Source organism: Histoplasma capsulatum, genomic scaffold (assembly GCF_000149585.1).
Source record: "Histoplasma capsulatum NAm1 scaffold_12 genomic scaffold, whole genome shotgun sequence".
In the NCBI taxonomy this organism is placed as follows: Eukaryota; Fungi; Ascomycota; class Eurotiomycetes; order Onygenales; family Ajellomycetaceae; genus Histoplasma; species Histoplasma mississippiense.
Genome location: NW_001813971.1, coordinates 239,169 through 260,405, shown reverse-complemented (window position 1 = coordinate 260,405; position 21,237 = coordinate 239,169). Strand labels below are relative to the sequence as shown.

The following is a 21,237-nucleotide window of genomic DNA, read 5'->3' as shown; positions in this document are numbered from 1 at the left end:
TCAAATATATTTTCTCCCCTTCTTCAACCTCCCAATCGGCGCATCCCCCTGCGCCACAAAGGAAATATGCCCCACATGTTCAGCAGACCGCACATCACCCAGCATGACCCGTAAATCCTTCAGCATGCGCGTCCGCACCAGCCCATCATGGGACGAGCCCGCAGACACCGGCGCATGCGGATTATCCCGCGTGTACGACGAAACAAAGCCCAGGATGTCCGGCGCGAGGGTCATTCGTTTCAGAACCACGCTGGCCAGCGCCAGAACCTGCAGCACGAGACAGATTATAAGAAACACGGTGAACCATGCGCGGTCGCACTTGTACACCTCGCCAATGTGCCTGACGCCACTGGCTGGAACGGGTACAAAGCAGTACAATGGAGACACCTCGGAGGAACAGTTTCCCATTGCTTCGTACGCGGCTGGGTCCTTTGGCAGGGATGTTCCGCGGTATTTGGTAGCGAAACCGGCTTCCCAGAAGGTGTTCAACGCTGTTTCCAGGCGGGCAGAGAGAACTTTGGGATCCAGCTTCCACAGGTCCATGTCGATTCGGCCGCCGCGGAAGAGGAGGGCGGTGTCGTTCATCCAGCGCTCGGTGAGTGTGGCAGAATAGAGGTAGTTTGTCGATTTATCGCGGTCGGTTGCCGTGGGGAGGAAATTTAGGGTGAAGTTTACGAAGTTGGTGAGGCTTATGAGATTCTCGACTCGCTGCGACGGCCGCATGGCCACCACGCGGCACGACTCGGATTTACATTCGACACGGGAGTCGACGGCCAGGTTGCCGAGCGTGCAGTTCGCCAGTCCCCATGTCGTACTATCGCGTAGTGTGGTTCTGGATCCGAACATGAATTTGGCGCGCAAGGATATGTCACCGCCAACTTCGTCGGTCATTGCTGGAAGTTCATCGGCCAGATGAACGAGCATTGAGTGTCCAGGCCCGCTGCTCTCGTTGACCATATTATATGACAGGGCGGAAAGATCTTTCTTTTCTGCGAGGATGTTGTTGAGGCACTGGACGTCGAAGTGATGTGATGTTACGGTGAAGGTCATGTTACCCTCCGACATGGGCCTGCCGACGGGCAGGCCTAGGAGGGATGTGAATTCTACAGTAGAATTCCAGTCTACCGTGCGCCAATCGCTATTGTTCGCGCCTGGCTTTAGCGAATTTATATTTGGGATTTTGACACTGCCCCAAAGGTCCATGCCTGTTCCAGAAGTGGTTTCAGAGCCCATCAGCGACGATACGTAGACGGAAGTAATTAGATCTCCGGAAGTTTGCATAGCACTAGTGCCCTGCAACGAGGTATCGCGAAACGAGAGAGGAGAGAGATACCAGTTAGTGGCATTATAGGGAGCGTCCTGTAATGAAGTGCTCAGGAGGCGCAATCCGGCCTGGCCCCCAATGGGGGAGAGCGCCCAGACAGCCATAATCACCAACCCAACAAAACCAAAATCCCTCAGTAACATCTGCCTCTCAAAGGCAGAAAAGAAGGAGTAGCTTCCAACGAGTTGTTCCAGCGTCTATTGGGGAAAGGACGTAAGAATATGTTAAATCGAAGGAACAAATGTAGACATGTCATACCCCTAGCCTGATTCCTCTCTCGGCCCTAAAAGTGCCATATATTCGAAAGAAATAGCCGACCAGGGCTGCGAAAGTAATTGGGAAAATTGTGGGAATCAATGTCGTGACCTCCTGGATTTGATCGCCACGTTTGCTCCTCAGGTCCCCTTCCAGCGAAGCCGCTAAGATGGCAATGACTATTTCTCACTGTCAGAAGAAGAAAGAAGAAAGAAGAAAGACGAGAAGAAAAGAAGCACAAAACAAAAGCTTTTTTTTATATATAGCATTTCCAAAATCAAACCACTAGACAGCACGAACCGATGAAAGTTACAGGAAGAATGGCCAAACAACAGTCCCATATCGAGCTTAAAACCAAATAGCCTGGTGCTTTGCTGAGTGTCACCGCATTCTGTCTCGATACTGGATTTGTTCCTTCAAGTGAGCGAGGAAAAAACGCTCGCGAGCCATGCTCTGGGCTTAGGTGTGTGTTGATGGCAGACAGCTCGAGGCTGCTGTCCCCGGGCGTTGGAGGCGAACTGGAGTCGATAAGGTGTTTGTACGATGTCATAGCTGATGGATGATCTTGCGGCGGTGGCAGTTATCCAGCTTCCTTTTATCAGCCCCCGCACAGAATCCACGAATGGAGGCGCACCTCCGAATGTGAAGGACAAACAAGCGTCTGAAATAACTGTGCCGGGAAACAGTTCGTCCAGGTGGGCAAGGTAGTTTAATATTTATTATATACTGGAGGGAGGGGCCGAAGCAGGGTCTGGTTCATTGCATCGTTGGCATTCATAGTCGGTACCGGCATATACGCGGCGTAGACATATTGCGGACCAAATTGCCCTTGGTAAGAGGGGCATCGGGCTCCTGGAGACTTGAGATTGACCAGCCTCCCCTGCCTGCAGGGATCATGAAGCTTCTTTGAATGTTCGCTCAACGTTTCCAGTTCCACACCCATCAAAGCGAGTAGGGTTGTGACAAAAGCGTGGAAGCACATTATCGTCTGTGGGAGAAACACGACACCGGAGCATGATTAACTGTATGGTCATGATTCTGCCGTCAGGTACTAATGACCACAATGAGATGCTCCGTTCTGGCCTCTGGCCTGTGTTTGAGAAATCCCAGCGTCTACGCGCCATGGTTAGTACGCTGTCGGTGTGGTGGGAGAAGTCAGCCTCATTTACCGATGGGTTTTATACTTGGCCCAGAACCCAAGACACCAGTATTTTTGAACGACACCAAGGAAAATACTGCAGCGTTTATCTTATCTACGTTCTACATATCTGGTTCTGCTATTTAGCATTGGTACTCGTATCCAGAATACAGACTTCCAGAATACAGACTTCTAATCAGAATAGCATTCTCTCCAAGTTGAGCTGAGTTACAGATTGCCCCATGCCCCGGGTAGTGGAATAGTGTGTTTTAACTATAAATAATTTAATGTAAGATCAAGGATTTGGATTCTATTACAACTTGGAACCTAGAATGTCTCATTATATGAAACTAAGCAATGCCCCACTGATTTTCAGCTCTATCTCACCCGTATAATCAAGCATGATCTTTCTTGTAAATACTACCTGTTCATCATGTAATTATGGGAGTTAGAATAAGCAATTCAATTTTTACTTTTGATATTCAGTATCTAGGGCAATAGTTACAGGCTTCGTGCTATGGCGTTTGGTTGACGCAGGGTCAAGCCCATCCAGGCCCTAACACTATGGAGTAGCCACCCACACATTCAAAAGGCAGCTGAAGGCATCATGCCCTCTGTGACATGGCATCTCTATCTGGTATATCTATAGAACTGCCAGCTATTATGGTGTATGGTTAAGGGAGTGTCTGTGTCTAGCACCTACGACAAAAGTCCAGGGCGCGGACGCATGTGCTGTACAAAGGGCTCTAGGGTAGTGCTTGACATGAGCAGATTTTTAATCCCTTGATTGAAAAAGGACAGTTACCGGAAGTTTAGGCTGAGATTTACTGAAACTTGTCAGGATGCCAGTCGCCAGGGATGACCCCTATGTTACTTGCTCGACGCCAGGCCCTGGAAGGGTTTTTGTTGACAGGATGGGTTCGTCCGTGATGCCGCAATACTATACCTACTAATTTAAAAGTATTCATTACTATGAATTTATTTAAATAGATATAGAAATTTTCGGAATTATTAAATTTATAGTTCCACATATATTTATATATTTATATATATATGGCTGATACCCATGCCAAACGATATCTGTGACACAATACCTTTCCTGACTGTATTTTTTTTTTTTTTTTTTTTTTTTTTTGGGGGGGGGGGGGGGGGGGGGGGGGGCAAATCTACATAATTCACAGGAATTCCCGTCATTAGTTAAGATCCAGGAGGTATTGATAGCCAGAACTCGTACAAGGAAAAGTCGAAACAGCAAACTGAGGACGAGAGTGAGTAAATGGATATCTAACTGGAGAGGCAGCAGTCACTGTAATAATCTAACCTCCCAGATGAACAAAATTCACCCCGTAATATACTACACTCAGCCTTCCTTCTTACATTCATATATATGAAATCGACAGTCAACAGATTTACCGCGATATCAGCATCCAATTCTTCAAGAAATTGGTCATCTCCCATCCACATACAAACTTGATACCACCAAGTGTAACCGTCCAAATCTCATTGCTGTTGTAAACTCCCAATACTCAGGGCACCAACCCACCGACTCCCCAGTCAAGGAAACCTGACAAATGCCCATCATCATCAACTAGGATATTGTGTGCTCTAAAATCTCCTTGAATGAAGGTAACTCGATGCGGCCGTTGATCGATTCGCTCTGCACGAACCCATACTTCATCATACTCAACTCTTGACTGAAAACCGTGATCGGAAGCTATTGAGAGAAGATATTGTGTGAACTCCTTTTCGCTAGGGAATGGGCCCATGGTGTGGTTTGGAACTCGAGTGCTCCTCCGAATGGCAGTTCCAAACACAGAACAGATACAGTTTTGGTCATAAGGGGGTGATATGCGCCATTGACGCATCGAATCCAGGCACAGTTTCAGCTCATGAATCCACGGGCCCTCAATGTCTGGATCAAATGGATCCCCTGAGTTGATAAGACTTATGCCCGGCAGCCTTGTCATCAGAATTGAGAAAACAACGATTCGATGGATCCCCGCCCGATATGCTTTCCACAGTTCAGGAACTTGGGAACAGGCATTCCGGCAGCACGAGCCATTTGCATTGCTGCTACTTCCTCCAGAGATGTTCAATCTGTCCACTTCATGAGGAGCCCAAAGGGCAATTCGGCAATATTGCTGAATGGTATACCAAACCAGGAGCAATAATATTTGGAGAAAGCAAATACAGCTTTGTGAACAATGGCCCAGAATCGTAATGAAATTCTGCTTGGCACAGCGGGCGCAGGAGGAGTTATTGTAGAAATCGGTGACCTTATCGGGTGTGGCCAGCAATAGTTGCGCTTCAGAATGCGCGGTATCCACGCCGACTCCATTTCCGAAGCGATATTCTATGAGGGTATGTTTTTGGAAAAGTAAAAAAATTTGGTGCTTCGAGGAAAGAGAGTGCCACCAGCGGACCCCATTTTGAACAGGCACAATTTATATACAAATCTGATGATATCTAGTTAGAATATACCGTCTATCTTCTTATTCTACATACTAGTTTTCTAATCTAACTAGTAATATATTTTACATTATTGATAACTGCTTTATCGGTATTTTATAAAACTTGAATGTAATTCATAAGGCAGTGAGCCATTCCCCACATCATCATAGAAGTAAATATAATCACAATTAGATTTAAAAATCATTTAATTATATCAAAAATCATATCTAAATTAACTTTCATGTTGTTGGAACAGGATAATGTCCGAATATTGACCCACATTCTGAATATCGATAGATAATTGAATTGACTATGATTACTCTGATAATTACATGATAGCTAGGCAGTATTTATAAGGAAGAGAATGCTTGATCAAATGAGAGGCAGTGCTGAGATTCAGCAGGGCAGTGCTCAGATTTCAAATAGCAAGACATTACAAGATTCTTGATATGAGATAATATCTCTAACACATAGTTATATATAAGCAGTATATTTTAATAATATCATATACACTATATATTGATACTTAAATCTGATTGCTATTGTTATTGTTTCTCTAGCTACTTTGAGCATTCTGTAAATAAAAGAAGTGAATGTGAATCATATAACCACTGCAGTTATACGACTAGCAGAATGTCTAAGAGATCTAAGTTGAAGCAATTAAGATGTCAGTAGAAACTCATCATCAAAAGCATCACTCTTTTTCAAGAGTTGAAATGTATGATATAAAATGATACTAAGTTTTATCACTGAGTTAAGTCAAGTACTAAATCTTATTGATGAGGAAAGTTTCAATGAAATGAGTGAAATATCTGAATCTATTTCTTCTAAAGTTCTCTACTGAGTAACTTATATCATTCTTACAACTACTTATGAATCTAGAGATATGTTTGAATTTTTCCAGTTTTCATTTGATTTTTGCATCGCTGCCCGTTGCTAAGGGCCAAACGTCCATCCGCCATTCCTCTTCAACCGTTCCCTCTCCGCTAAATCCCACTTGATCTCATCCTGCGTCAATCCGTCCGGCCCAGCCCAATTGGCACTACTAGTCCGATCCCGGAAACGCTTAAATCGATCCTTGTTATCCTTAAATATCTCCTCCATGTGCAACGGAGCGGAGGGGCCGAATACTTGCTCCCCATCCTTGCCTTCCTGGTTAATGAGGATGTTATTGAGGTTTTCAGGCTTGGCCCAATCGGGAACGTTATAGGGTTCAGTATCCGAGTCCTCATCCTCGCTGTCTGTGAGGATTTCGGGGAGCTTTATGCTATCACCGTTCGGGTAGGCAGGGGAGGATTTGAGGACTTTCTGCGAGCCTTGCGCAGGGGTTTTATGAGTGGAGGGATGGGGCGGGTTGGCGTTGTCGGCGAAGGGAATTTTACCGTTGGCAAATTTTGACATCTCCAACGGGTGGCCGTTCCGATGCTGCTGCGATTGCATGGGAGGTGCAGGCTGGAAATGGCGTGGGGCTGGAGGGTTCTTGAAAATCGATGGGCCAGCTTGGTGGGGGACTGGCGGGGGCTGCATTGTCGAATAGCCGTGGTTGTAAGTTTGCTGTTTAGGAGGCTCCTGTCTGAAGTTAGAGCATTTCAACATTTGGGGATACATACGACATACCTTGCGAACGTTGGACTGGCGGATTGGAGGTGCCATCGTTGATCGAACGGGCGGCTCAGCGGAAGCAATTTCATCCTCCGTCTTCCGACGTTTGCCATCCACCTGGTGAATAGCTGCTCCTACTTTCCCAGTAACCGGACGTCCTGAACTTTCATCCTCGAGAGCCCTCTTTGGGGGTTTGGCGGGGTTTGGCGGTGGATAATTGATAGTACGAGCTTGTTCTTGTGTACTATTCAGCCTCGAAGGTCTGGTGGATGGTAGGTCATTGCGCTGAGATCCTTGCAAAGCAATCTTCTCTTGGTGAAGAATTGAACCCTGGAACTCCCTACAGGTTAGGAATTAAGTAATTTAGGAAAAGAACAGGGATTATCAAGCTCACTAGGTCATTAACAGGCGTTGGCTGTTGGCTGCGCTGTTGTTCTAATTTCCGTGCATTCTCCAACCGTCTCTTTTCTATCGCTTGCTTATGGGCAAGTTTCTTGGGGTCGTCCGTTACCGATCGCTCCCGTTCTCGTCGTTCAGCCTCAGCACGACTGGCCTGCTCTTGTCGGCGCGCTTCTTCCTGATGAGCTACGCGCTTCCGTTCTGCTTCTCGACGCTGTTCCAGCTTCCGTTGGGCCTCACGTTGCTCCTGAAAATTTCAGTTAGCATTGGCCGTTAATAAAAAATGTACAAGTTATTTACCTCTTTCTTTTTCTCCGCCGCCTGTGCGGCCTTCGATCTCAAACTCGTGGTAGAGGTGGCGCTCTTGAAACTACTAGTAGATGTATTCGTCTGTATTGACAACTTGCTTCCCTTTTTATTCACGGCTGGTGCGGGAGCTTTAGCTGCTGGAGTCGGGTTCGGCGCCGGTTCTTGGACACTGGACGAAAGTGAGGAACTGGACAACGGGATGCGTTGTGAAAGAGTTCCAACGCGGATAGACACCGGCTGAGGCTTTGGCTTCTGGATTTCCCTCGTAGGTCTTACAGGACGACGGTTCTCATTTTGCTTGGGTTGAGGATGTTGCTTCGCAGGAACAGTAAATTTGTTCCCCGCTTCCCGGCTTTGTTCCGGTTCACGTACAGATTGTTGCGTTGGTGGTCTTCTGGGACTAGACCTCGTTGCAAGTGATTCTGGGGCAGCCGGTATTCCAATTGATTTGGGTGGTGGACGGCGCTCTTGTGCGGAATTTATCATGGCCGGCCCTTGCGTTTCTTGTTCTCGAGTTTTCCGCAATTGTTCCTCCATTCGTTGTGCCTCCTGGCGCTCTTTCTCTTTTCGTTTTTCCTCCCTCTCTGTCGAACTCCTAGTTCGTCGTCCTTCCTGTAACGAAGGGCTCTGAGTTGCAGGAGGTTGAGGTTCTTGGGAGAACATTTCTTGAAGATTCGGGTAGAGGCCCGTATGGGAACGTGTAGGTGATGAAGTCAAAGCTTCCATTTTTGCCGCTGTAGATACACTGCCCGTACTGGTAAATAACCCTTTGGCAGTTTTCATGATCGACTGTAGTCTAGATTTGGAGGCACTCAGAGGGCCATCATCCCTTCTTGGGGAGGAAACTGGCGTAACAGTTTCACGATTAGATGTGGTTCTCTGATGACCTACAGTGTTCACCCTAGGGCTTGTAATTATCGAGGTTGACGCCGACTTCGAATGAAAAGCACCAGTGGCACCAAACGGCTTGGCCGCAGGGGAACGCTTCTCTGGCGATCGGCTGTGCATAATCCTAGACATACTAACTTCTTGAGCTGCAGCTCGGCGAAGGTGTGGGGGCCTCTCAGGGGTCGCGTCTCTCATAAAGTGGGAAGGCTGGAACTGTTGCGGCGACCGAGTTGGCGCTGTTCGGCTATCGTAAGTTTGTGTCGTAACCAGGGATGGCCTCCTTGGTTTATCGACAACAGGCTCGACTTGCGACAACAACTCGGGATATTGAATGTGGGAAGCAGTATTGGGTGCTGGCGCTGGGATTGACTTGGTACTCCTCGATGGCTGAGATTTACCAAGCATATTGATTTTCTCGTGGAGCAGCTGCGTAGATGATTTATTGTAAATATTTGCACCCTTCGTTGTAAGCTCTGAGTCCTCATGTAGAGGAGCAGGAGCGCGATCTTCAGCAGACTTCGTATTTTCCTCAACATTTTCTTGTTCGGCGTGTCCTTCCGGTAAAATTTGGGTTATTCTTGCGCCTCCAGTTTGTCGTCCATAATAACCACCCTGGATTGATTTGGAAGGGTCAATATGACTGGTTCTCGACATCCTATGGCCCCCCATGCTTCGTTTTGTTGTTATTGGCTCCCGAGCTGGTAGAGAGGCAAAGCTCAAGCTACTTTTACGGATGGGAGGGCGGTCAGGAGTTGAGCCATCCGAAGGCGATCCAATGTCGTCAAAATGATGATCGAAAGTGGTATCATGTTCATGAGTTTCTACTTCAGCCGTACTAACTTTTTCAAACGATGTGGTGTCAAAACTTCCAGGGAGATGAACCGGTTCTTGAGGTGACTCATTATGCAAACTGGAGGCCTGTTTAGGGGCAGCAGTGGGGGTGGATTTGTAATCGTCAATATCCATGGGTTCCACCGTGCTCTCCTTACTTGGGGCGACTTCTCTTGCGGAGTGGAACGAAGCATCGGTTGTGCGTCGATCAACAGACGGGCTGAGGTCATTCCGATCGCGAGGAATAACAATGGTTGAGTCTTCAAGTGGTTGGGTATCTGTTTCAACAGGTTCGGGCCCACGCTGATGGTGTGATTCGGGCTCTGATTCCGGCTCGAGTACCTGATGCGCTTCAAGGTTCGGATTTGACTGTGGATGTTGTTCCGGCTCTTCTTCTGACTCCTGCTCCGATCCTGCTTGTCGTTCTGGTTCTGGGACCGATTTTGATCCCGGCTCCGGGTCCTTGTGCGGTTCCGAGTATACAAGATCCATTTCATCATCCTCATCGGGCATGCCATGGTATCCAGAGTCAGTATTATAAATTGGTTGTTTCGTTTGGTGGTATTGAACTGGGGACGAGTATTTTGGTTGCTCTTTTGGGGACGACTTCGGAGCCAATTTGGCGATATCCTGGTGGAATCGATTAGGCGGCGCAGGGCTGTTTCGCACATTCTGTTGTGCCGAGAATATGTCGCCCAAGGGCTAGAAAGTGTCAACAGTCGCGCATTACTATGAAGCAATCAACCACTCATGACGAAGAAAACCAGGCCACAGAATAATATTGCAATGCACTTACAACCCGAGCCTCTTGTGGGGTCTTATGTTTCCTGGCAGTTCTTGGAGTCTTCCCTCTTAACTTTCCCGGCGTCTTGAAGATCTCAGTTACATTACTATCGTATGCATTAGTACCACGCTACCCCATTCCCTTGTGTGTCCGCAATAAATCAAGACAGATGAAAGGGGGATTAGGTGGTTGGTCGTACAATTGGTTCCTACTAAAGATTTCAGCCATATGCTGATTCAGCCAATCCATCTCATTCTGCACAGGATAGTCGATTTCTTCCATCTCCTGGTTTATCAGTAACTGGATATTCTCTCTCTCAGCCGCGATCCAGGCGGTCGAGCCCACGGCCCTCTGCGCCTTCGTTGTGCTTGCAGAGGCCATGGTTGTGAAGTAAACACAACGCGAGGCGACGCGTCGACGTAACAAATAAGGAGATGGAAATAGGCCTCAGTTAGGTGAGTGGACCTCTTGCCAATATCTCGCAGTCTAGCACTAACTGCAGTGACATTGAGGACACATTGGGGTCGTGGTGTGTGGTATTGTTGTGTGTTGATGGTTGGAGATGAATCGCTCAAATCGCTCACCGTCGAACTTGTCGCCAAACAGGGAAAGCCGCCCAAACAAGCCATGGATGACTAAGTAGCCAGCTTGCCTTGGCAGCCGCGACATCACATGACCAAGTGCGACGGGGGGTTAAATCTGACCAGACCTTGGGTATTCTATCAATCTATGGATGTCGAGATATTCAAGATGACCCCTCGAGGTGCGGCCTCCAGGTGCTGTTGCCACCTCAGAAAGTGGCTTGAAATTGGCAGACTTGGGGCCAGCAACTCTTCCACCAGCTGCTCGGCCTCACTGGAGCAACCACCGCCGCCAAAGCTGGTAACCGGAAGGGATCTCGGAACCTTGCCGAACTCAATGTTTTGAGTTTCAAAGTGTGAACTGAATCACGACGTTTCTGGATATTAAATTTTATTTCATGTTATCTACATTCACATTCCGTTGAAGGATTATGTACTGAACATACTCAACGTCAGGAATAGAGGTGAACAACAAACCCCTGCAGACACCAATTGTCCGACCCACTGGATATCCACATCTCTATCTTCTGATAAACGAGAATCGATCTTGAGCTCGTCAATCACGATGATCCCGCGCCTCCTCCGCCGCTCCCTCCTGAGCTCCGCCAGTCGCCAAGCCCGCGTGCCAAGAATCGCCGCGGCCCAACAATGGCTACAGTCGCGATCTTTCTCCGCCTCCCCATCCAGTAAACTAATGGATCTTAGCTGCTTTTCGCAAAACCAGCTGATGGTCCGAGATGCCATAGAGAAGATTTGTTCGAACTTTCCTGACGTGTGTAGTTTTCTCTTTCTTGCGTGTCATGGATTACCGGACATTTAGATTTCGAACACATGGACGGGGCGGAATTGGATTATTGACCAAATATTTCATAGGAATACTGGGCGGAGCACGATGAATCGGGCCAATACCCCCATGAGCTGCACGCGGCATTGGCTAAAGATGGCTGGATAGGAATCGCTCTTCCCGAGGAGCTGGGAGGAGCTGGCCTGGGCATCTCAGAAGCGACGATGATGTTACAGACGATTGCGCAGTGCGTTCTCCTGCGATTCATTTTGACCTGTTTCGAAATAGGAATGCTAACCCGGTACAAATAGGAGCGGTGCCGGTCTTGCTGGTGCGCAGTCGATTCACGCCAATGTTTACGCTACTCAGGTATTCATGCCATATGCCGATATGTGACCCAGCTGGTAATGCTAAGCAATATTCGCACATAATCTAGCCCGTTGCCAAGTTCGCGACGGAAGAGCAAAGGCAGCAGATGTTGCCTAGGTTAATCGCTGGGGATTACAGAGTTTGTTTTGGAGTGTAAGTCGGACAAGTCCGAGCCTGATAATGTGGCATCTCGGATTGTGGTCTGACCAAAAAAAAAAAAAAAAAAAAAAATATTACAAAACCAGCACGGAACCAAACACGGGGCTCGAGACGTTGAAACTCCGCACAGAGGCGATTAGGGACGGCGATTCGTATAGGGTATCTGGACAAAAAATGTAAATCACTAACCCGTTGTTCCAGTTACAAAAATATCTCCCCCCAAACACAGTCGGCAGAAAAGGAAACTAACTGTGTCTCTCAAGTTGGATATCCTCTGCCCAAGTCGCCAGGCGAATGGTCCTGCTCGCTCGCACCACCCCACTCGAGGAAGTGAAGAAACCATCAGAGGGCTTGTCGCTCTTCTTCATCGACTTCGACAAGGATGCGCCGGGCTTGGAGCTGCGCAAGATTAAGAAGATGGGCGGCCGAGCCGTTGACGCGAACGAGGTCTTCTTCGACAATTACCGTATCCCTGCGGATTCCCTCATTGGTCGCGAGGGCGACGGTTTTAAAATCGTAAGCTTCTTCCCCCGCATATTCAATAGGGAATAACGAGCAAAAGTTAAGTCAGTGTCGTCCGTCATTATATTAGCTAACCAACCCCCTAGGTCCTCCACGGCATGAACGCCGAACGCTGCCTCCTTGCCGGCGAAGCACTGGGATTAGGCTACGTCGCCCTCGAAAAGGCGGCCAAGTACGCCAAGGAGCGCATCGTCTTCGGCCGGCCCATCGGCCAGAACCAGGCCATCGCCCACCCGCTCGCAGACGCCTACATGAATCTTGAAGCAGCAAAGCTAGCCACATACCATGCCACGAATCTATATGATGCCGCCAAGACTGATAAGTCTATTACGCAGAAGGCAGTTGGGGTTGCGTGTAACTCGGCCAAGTATCTGGCGGCGGAGGCCGCGTTTACGGCGTGTGAGAGAGCGGTAAGTTGGGTCAATTTTTTTTTTTTCCCCCCTTTTCTTCTATGGTTGCTAATGAATTCCTTTTCAGGTGCTTGCGCATGGTGGGATGGGATATGCGCAGGAGTATAACGTAGAGCGGTATCTGAGGGAATGCTTTGTGCCGCGGATTGCGCCTGTTAGTCGGGTGAGTATCTTTCCCTCCTTTCCTGACAATCATCATGGTAACTCTGCTTTGGATGTGGGGACCGAAGAACTGATGATTTGATCAGGAGATGATTATGAACTATGTCAGTGAGAATGTGCTGGATCTGCCTCGTAGCTACTAGTTAATTTGAGCTTTTTCATTTTATTTTTCTTCCGTTGATATTTGAGGGTGATGATAAGAGGCGCAACTCGGTTTTTGGATTTTGTGTAAGCTGATGTCCCCGTTTTTCTCCGTCTCGGTTTTCGCCCTTACATGCATATATATATATATATATATATATTGAAGGTTGGTCGGGTAAACTGGAGTTTGAGTAACAGCTATACAGATTCCTGATTGAAGAGAGGTTAATGATAAAATAGTGAATAGTGTTTGTTAAATTCTATTTTCATTTTTCATTTTATTTATTTTATTTTATTTATTTTATTTATATATTTATTTTCTGGTATATCATGACGAGTTCAATGTCAACTCTCACATGCCAGAGTGTCGTCTGCTGCCAACCCCTGATACAAAAACACCGCGTGATAGTCGGGCGGCACGAGGAAAGGGGCGGAAGGGATAGGGAATGGGTGTAGAGGTGGTTTGTCTGGCTGATTTCCACTTATAATAATTGCTACTACATGTCAGTTTGTCTCTGGAAGCACCCGGTTTTATTTATTTATTGTGCTGTCGCGAGGTCCAAGCGAAGCTCAAGGCTCCCAACTTTTTTTCTCCGAAAAACCTGAAACTGACATCTGACATCGGGCATCTATTTCTTCCTCCTTCCACCACACCAAAGCACACACCCAACTCCATACAACTCCATACACACTCCATACGTCTATCTCCAGTTGTTGTCTCTACGTCTTCTTCTTCTTCTTCTTCTTCTTCTTCTTCTTCTTCTTCTTCTTCTTCTTCTTCTTCTTCTTCTTCTTCTTCTTCTTCCTCTTCCCCATAGCCTCTAGTGTCCGTCTGCTGTTTCATCCACACACTTCAGCTGCTTGTTGCTCATCCTCCATCTACATCGAACACATTTCCGGTTCGTCCCCATGGCGAAGGAATCTACACAGTCGGGCAGAGGCCCTCATCCAGGTAAATCCCTGCGCCCTACGTACCCTACATCTGATTCCCCAGCCAGCAGAACCGCTTCATGGACAGTATAGTAAGGTATGTCTATTTTGCTTATTCCCCCCCATGGTGTGCTCTGCCCCCAAGCAACAAGACATGAATATTGACATTGTGGTGTTTTGCATTTCCCAGTCAATCCCCTCTCGCTCCAGTTCACCCTTACCGGGATACCAGAACAAGCCGTCCTCACAAACTCTGCGTAGGGACCGAGATCGATGCTCTGCAATACGGAAAAAATGTATTCTGACAAAGGTGCGGACAATAGGAGCCTCTGGACAGATTGGGAGGAAGATAGAAAGAGTCATACTAATCTATCTATGATTATATATAGATTTATTCCACCACATAGGAAGCACGAAGGGTAAAACCAATGGGACCACTGCTACCGCTGCTACCGGGCAACCTTTGACTCGTATGTGCCAAGTGCATGCTGTTTTACAAGTTTTGTATTATTAGTCCACCGCCCATGGCCGTGCTAATTCCGAGCTTCCCGCAGACTATCATTCCCACATCTACAGCTTGTTAAGCGTTAGTTTCCCCAATCCTCATTACGTTCGCATTTGAAACATAAAGAATCAAGTCTAGCCGTTTCAAAACAGCTGATATCATATCCCAGTGGGAGCGCCCTCGAACTACCGCCCTCTCGTTCGTCTCGATTGTCAGTCTTATTGTTGCAGCCCGATACCTCCCCTTGTTACGATGGCTCTTCAAGTTTTCGTATCTGGCTCTTGGATGTGAGATAACCACCCGAGTTTTCAATCCCGTTACTTCACAGATTGTCGTCTGACCTATACTTTTTTGATATCCAGTCACCATTGCCCTCGAAATCGCCGGAAAAGTCCTCTTGTCTCGCGGCCTAGCCAGCTCCTCCCGCCCTCGCAAATACTACACAATTCCTAAAGACACAGTAGAGAGCATCCTAGAGGATCTAGAACAATTGATGGACTTCTTTCTCATTGAGATCCAGCGCATCCTCTTTGCGGAGAATCTCACCTATACTCTTGCCGTAAGCTCCTTCTACCCCAACTACTAATACATACCAATCGATCTAACCCGTATATTCCTTCGCAATCAGGCATTCTCTGCTGCGTTGACCTCGTACTGGCTTGTCCGCTTCCTCCCTACCTGGGGGCTGTCCCTCATCCTCGTTTCTGTCGCATACCTGGGACCCCTAATCTACGTCAACAACAAAGAACTCATTGATTCCCAGATCGACCAGATCCAACAAATCGTCAACTCCCAAGCCACCCAAGTGAAGGAGATGGCGGGCCAGCAAACAGCCCATGCCACCCATATCGTCAAGCAGTACGTGGGCGACTACCGTGCAAAGGCTAACGAATATATGGGCTCCGCCCGCTCTCTCCCTCCCGTCGAACAAGTTACCCCAGCAAGCTCACAGGCCCAGTCCGGGCTTAAATCTGCCAAAGAGCCCGCCGTTGACCCCATAGCTAAACCTGTTGCGAAAGCCACCAGTGCTGAGCATGACGCTACTGAGCCCGCCATCACACAGACAGACTTTCCCACAGCACCGAAAGATGATATCCTGCTTGGCGAGGAAACGACACCGGAAGCCGGGGCGGAGCCGAAATTAGACGAGCCGCTTCTGGCATAAATTTCACAATACATACCAGAGAATCGAGCCTTTTTCGTCCTTGCTGATTGCCATATCATGGCACAGCCTGCGAATTAGGCATTAAATAATAACAACAACAATAATAATAATAATACTAAAGCGTCAGACCGGAAAGGAGATCAAATGAGAAATTGACTGGTTGCTGTTCTCTCTCGAAAATTTTTCTTTTTTCTTTTTTAATTTTCACTGTCGCGAGTGAGTTGTTACGTTCATGATACTAAAAAGAAGCTGCTTTTTCATACAAATTTTTTTTTTTTTTTTTTTTTTTTTTCTTTTTCAAAAATTATTTCTATTGTTGTTTCCCATCAACCTCTTTTTCTTCTGTTTTTTCTTCTTTTCTTCTTCTTTTGTGTCCATAGCAAACGAACTATTTCCCTGAGTTTGGGATAATTTGTGAATGACCACTACTTGTTTCACAACCCCTCTCTTCTCTTTCCACCCTATTCTTCCTTGATGATCTGGTAGGTTCACCAATTGTGAACAACTTCATTCTTCTATTTCTGCTCCCTGTTTCCCGCCTGCAGCCAACCAGTCAGCAACAAATCTCCGAGGATTTTATTATTATTATTACTTTAATACACTCCTTTCAGGATGATGTGGAGGAGAATCTGCTCATTTCTCTGCTTCATTTTGTTTCCTTTCATTTCCTTTTGCCCTGAAAGTAAGTGATCTTGTTTGATTGGGCATGGTCAAAATGTGAGTTGAAAGCAAATCCGGGCAGGGCAGGGGCATGAGGGAACTACTTGTATGGTTTTTTTATCCCCTGTTTATCATATCTTCTTTTGCACTTCCACTGATATATCTTTGTTTCAACGCAATTATTTCCCCACTTGTTTTTTCTTTTCGTTTTTTTTTTACCTGTATCCATTCCCTTTATTTCCCTACAAAAGTCACTGTATCTCGCCTTATCATCCCAGCTCCTTCATGGCTAGTTTTTGCTCGCACTGGATTCCTTACCCGTGATTCTATTCTCTTTATCTTTCCCTTTTTCTATATAATTTCTTTGATCTGTACCATTGTCAAGCTGCTAGAACACCATTTAATTCTTCTAGGCAAACTAGTTTTTCTAACTATACGGGCAGCTGACATGTTTGTTGCCACCTATCTTACTTGTTTGTTTGCTCCCGCCTGCTTGTGAGTGTGTGTTTTTTTGTTCTGGGTTACCTGACAGAATTGCTGCGCCTCCCCTGCGCGCCCGGTCTGTCTTTTCTTCTCTCCATCGATTCAAGGGTGTATAAACTGCTGTTTCGATGTCACACCCGTGTACACCCAAACCGGTGGAAGAAGAAGAATTCAGTGTCTCGAAAGCGTGGTTGAATGGTTGTTTTTCTTTATTTCTTTCTTTTCATTCCGATTTAGCAAGCCCTTGAATGCCTATGGTTTCTATCCGCGCCGGTTTGTGACAATGGAGATATATGGTGTGGATTTTCTGGACGACAGAATTTAACAGTGGGGAGAAACTCTTTCAGAATAAGGAAAGGAGGTAAAAGATTGCCAACTTGGCGGTATGGGTTTGCGTGACGGATTTCTTGTCTCTATTTCATATCAAGAGAGGTCGTCGTGTGTTATGCATGTGCTCGAGATTGCGATATCTGATTTTGACGGAGTGAATTGATGAGTATGGCTAACAGCTTGCTCTGCTATTCTTGGCCTGGGAGACTTTTTAAGGCTTCAAATTCGAAATCGGCCTCTCTCTCTCTCTCTCTCTCTCTCTCTCTCTAGTATATTCCGGTTTACTACTTTTTGATTGCTATCGATGTTGTGATGCTTGAGCAAACTGAATTGTTGATTGTATACTATGAGCTTGAGAATGCTTATGATGAGTCTAAAGTACCGTATCAGAATGAGAATGTAAATGTATCACCGATAAAAAAAATTAAGTTCCTTGTTGTATTTTCATTGTTTCATGGCCATAACTATCGATATCTTCTCTCCTTGATTCCCACATCTGCTCCCCCTCTCCGTTCTCTGTTCTCTGCCTCTCTGCTATGCTGCCAGAGACTAAACACTCTCGCTGCATTGGAATGACGTATGGTTCACTAAATTATCTAGCATGCATATAAAGCCATCAGCGGCAGATGCATATTTACTTGCATTGCATGTTCGACACACTCCCCCGTTCTCCACATCATACCGGATTTCACGGCTCCGCAGGTACGGATCCATAGATGTCTCAACTGCATGTTCCCACCTCCCTGCGAATCCACATCCCAATATGCACTTGACAAGACAATATTATGCCCGTGTGGTCAGTTGTATGTAATTATTGTACCGTACTTCACGGCCTCCAACACGGCGATTGAGACAAGTTGTGGAGTATATTTTGTTCTTTACTTAAGAGAATGTTGTGTGAGAGTGGGTGTAATTGATTCCGTTTTCTGATAGGGGCCGCCATCCCCTCCATATGATGGTCTAAATACTGGGAAATAAATCGAGTATCAAGTAAGAAATAAACGAGTGGATGCACATCGCGAGGTATCACGTCATAGCACAATTGGATATAGGAAATAGAAAACGAGAGTAAGGTGGTGAAAGGGAAAGGGAAAATAGCAATGAGAAAGAAAAATGACAACGAAAAACGAGAAACTAATTGGCTCAATCAACACCCCCACAATCGAATACACATAATGCCCCCCCGGTAACTTGACCAATACCTCTGCGGAAGCAGTGAAAAGAGACAGTTTTCCAAGATGCTGGCGGGAAAGGAGATCAAAAAACAAACCAACCACCGCCTGCTACTGCGCACACGTATGTCGCAGTCGATATAGCCAACTCCCCTGTCCGATCACCTGCTCTAAACGCCAGAATGGATCAATAAGACAATCGACAGTCGGCCAAAGTTTTCGAAGGAGAACACATCACCCCCTACAAACAAACACACCAGCAAGCCACATTAGAATGCCGTCGTTCCATTTCCTTTCTACGCTGAAGCCCGTCTCCTCTTCTTCTCATCCACACCCACCACATCCTGCATATGCAGTCGCATAAGCATATACGCAGCTCTTGCGTCGTTTGTAAGGGGTAAAGGCGAGCTACGCCGTTTAGCGCGGTCAACTTCGTGCCTCTTATTGTAGGTGGTCTTAGGCAGTGAAGCTTCGCGTTCACCCCCACGCCCACGATCAGGGGTGACTTCGGCCTCAACGTCATCGTTGGCATCGTTATCACAATTGATCTCGTTATCCGTATCCCGATACGAGCCTCCTTGAAATCCCTGCTCCGTGGGCGTGCTTTCTGCCGAATCACCCAATTCCGACTCCGTCTCCATGTCAACGTCCGTATCCAGGATGTCTTCTGGCGTTGTAGCCTTGTTCCGCCGGTTATTCAGGGAAGAGAGTATTTCCCGAGGAGAAGGTATCCGGCACTGATCCGTTCCCGTAGTACGTGGTGTACTTGCCGGAGCGCAGAAGCTCTCCCGTGTTTTGGACGGTGAGAGGCAGTATGCACCACCAGCGCCAGTGCCAGCGGTATATTCCCTATCCCCATTTTCCCCAAAACTTACTCCCACTAAGGGAGAAGGTTTAGGCCGTAGTTCCTTCCTACTCCATCCAGCTGCGTTAGAATTCAAGCGTGGATAAGGTTTATCAGGACTCCGCCGCTGGTTCGTACTTTTGCCTGAAAGTCCTTCAAGGAGCCGGTAATGCCTAGCTGAATTTGTAGCGTCGCACACGATGGACTGGTCGATCACCCACCTGCCAAACCGCGGGTCGTCCGGAGGTATGCAGATAGATAGAAAGTCGACGCCGAAAAGAGGTGTCAACGCGTAGCGAATCTTCCAACAGAAAGTAGCTGCAACTGCCTTGGCGGCCTCGAATGGCATCCAATACCCTGGTAATCATCAGAATTGGGGAGTTCTAATAGTATTAAATGGAGCCTAACCTTGAGCCGCTAGCGCACCCCCTGTAATGCTGTGACAGATTTCGCGGAGACCAGGATTTGCATTTAGCATTTTCGCCGGGGCTGTCTGAGAAATGGGTCAATAGTCATGTAGGGGCAAAAATCTCCTTCAAGAAGAAGGAACATACTTTGGAATAGTTGTTACATCGGAATAAAGAGGTAGTTCGAACGAGGCCGATATTGTAGTCCCACATAACGGTGTACGTCTTCTCGTCTCCAGGAACCTTGAACGTATACTGAAACACTATAAATATACCTCCAGAGTTAAAACGAAAACAGTTTAGGCGTAAAATTCACGGGACAGCATTTGTACCTTCGAAACTCTCCCGCCCTGTCTTCTCTAAAAACGACTTCTTCTCGCTATTGTATGGAATATGCCTTGGATACTCCGTGATATGGCCCATAGGATGGATCTGAAATTCTCTATGCGCTTCAGCAAGTTCTTGATTCTGATACTCGCAAGGAGGATACCTCAACTCTCCTCGCGTTCTACCCCGAGTGAAGACGGCGGCATCTTTGGATATCTTCTGTTTTTTCTGCCTTGGAGGGGGGGACTGGCGGTACTCTCTTGCAAAGCGGCTGGGGGACGGCGTGGGGAGCTGTTGGGGATATCTCTCTCTCGATTCAGGCTCCGGGTTGAGGAGAGAAGCGATAGACGTCATGTTTATATCAAGGAAAGGGAAAGGGAGAGCTCGCCGCCTGGAATGAAACGGCGTCTCTCTGCTTGATTCCAACGGGTGTGTAGAATGCTGCCCGGACTGAAGGCGCAAAATGGGTAATGGAAAAGGAGCTTGGGCCAGTAACGGGAGAACTGTGTAATTTAGAAGAGAAAGGAGAAAACCATTGACAAACAGCCAAACCAAGCGAGGACGAGGGAGAAATTTAAAGCTGGGTGGGGATATGGATAAAATTGAGCAAATGGACCTCTCATGGGCAGAAAAATATAGAAGGACAAGGTAAACAGATCTACTTCAGAAAGCCAAGGTAGAACGCAGATCAATGCATACAAGACTAAGAAGGTTTATCGGCTTTTGGCATTATGACATATGGGCGAAGGAGCAAGGAGAGAAATAAGGACCCTCCTAGTCTACATCAAGCAGATTCCGGTCCGATATCTTTGTCAGGAACCTTCCGATAGCTCCGGGGGGCAAGGCTATGATGGTCGGCTGGCTCCCTTTTGGGCTCTGAACTGGCGGGCAGGGTATTCTGCGCCATTCCTAGGTCTACTTTGTATGTTTGTTTGTAGGTTGTTAGTAGCCACTTAGCTTCCTACCTATATATCGAGGTAGGTTAGGCAAGCGGTGAACAAGAAACAAATGACTGACAGTCAGGAGACACAGGGCGGATGTCTCAGAGGTATCCCCCGGAAAAAGAGTTCAACATCTTGTCTTTCTGCAAAGGGATATCCTGATATAGAAAATGTAGAGCTTTAGCATTGGAAACTGCTGCATTTCTGTAATTGTGTCCTTCAAACCAAAATAAATTCTAGTATGATCAACCAAAGCTGCGTCTGGGAGGCAGTGACAGTCCTGCAACACCGTTTCGGTACTCCATAACAGCTGAGAGATGGCAAAAAAGGAGAAGGACTGATACACAGAGTCCCAACCCTAATC

General features: G+C 47.0%; 6 protein-coding genes across 6 annotated transcripts; 2 read left to right on the top strand and 4 right to left on the bottom strand.

Annotated features, from left to right (window-relative positions):
- Positions 1–2,129, bottom strand: HCAG_08650 (predicted protein; the record flags this gene model as incomplete). Its single annotated transcript, XM_001536279.1, has 3 exons — positions 1–1,521; positions 1,583–1,758; positions 1,880–2,129. 3 exons carry the CDS (start codon positions 2,127–2,129, stop codon positions 1–3), a joined length of 1,947 nt encoding a protein of 648 aa, XP_001536329.1.
- A 1,453-nt stretch (positions 2,130–3,582) lies between these two features.
- HCAG_08649 (predicted protein) lies at positions 3,583–5,450 on the bottom strand (the record flags this gene model as incomplete). Its single annotated transcript, XM_001536278.1, has 6 exons — positions 3,583–3,657; positions 3,812–3,820; positions 4,095–4,186; positions 4,261–5,070; positions 5,199–5,214; positions 5,406–5,450. 6 exons carry the CDS (start codon positions 5,448–5,450, stop codon positions 3,583–3,585), a joined length of 1,047 nt encoding a protein of 348 aa, XP_001536328.1.
- A 654-nt stretch (positions 5,451–6,104) lies between these two features.
- HCAG_08648 (predicted protein) lies at positions 6,105–10,362 on the bottom strand (the record flags this gene model as incomplete). Its single annotated transcript, XM_001536277.1, has 6 exons — positions 6,105–6,722; positions 6,786–7,100; positions 7,165–7,416; positions 7,470–9,899; positions 9,994–10,087; positions 10,181–10,362. 6 exons carry the CDS (start codon positions 10,360–10,362, stop codon positions 6,105–6,107), a joined length of 3,891 nt encoding a protein of 1,296 aa, XP_001536327.1.
- Positions 10,363–11,127: 765 nt separating this feature from the next.
- Positions 11,128–13,111, top strand: HCAG_08647 (hypothetical protein; the record flags this gene model as incomplete). The annotated part of the gene is made up of 9 exons (XM_001536276.1): positions 11,128–11,334; positions 11,436–11,593; positions 11,658–11,715; positions 11,783–11,868; positions 11,961–12,026; positions 12,138–12,390; positions 12,483–12,806; positions 12,874–12,969; positions 13,055–13,111. The coding sequence occupies 9 exons, from the start codon at positions 11,128–11,130 to the stop codon at positions 13,109–13,111; spliced, it is 1,305 nt and encodes a 434-aa protein (XP_001536326.1).
- Positions 13,112–14,333: 1,222 nt separating this feature from the next.
- HCAG_08646 (conserved hypothetical protein) lies at positions 14,334–15,709 on the top strand (the record flags this gene model as incomplete). Its single annotated transcript, XM_001536275.1, has 5 exons — positions 14,334–14,349; positions 14,429–14,509; positions 14,697–14,831; positions 14,907–15,103; positions 15,173–15,709. 5 exons carry the CDS (start codon positions 14,334–14,336, stop codon positions 15,707–15,709), a joined length of 966 nt encoding a protein of 321 aa, XP_001536325.1.
- Positions 15,710–18,650: 2,941 nt separating this feature from the next.
- Positions 18,651–20,286, bottom strand: HCAG_08645 (predicted protein; the record flags this gene model as incomplete). The annotated part of the gene is made up of 4 exons (XM_001536274.1): positions 18,651–19,555; positions 19,607–19,691; positions 19,753–19,868; positions 19,938–20,286. The coding sequence occupies 4 exons, from the start codon at positions 20,284–20,286 to the stop codon at positions 18,651–18,653; spliced, it is 1,455 nt and encodes a 484-aa protein (XP_001536324.1).
- Positions 20,287–21,237: the final 951 nt, after the last annotated feature.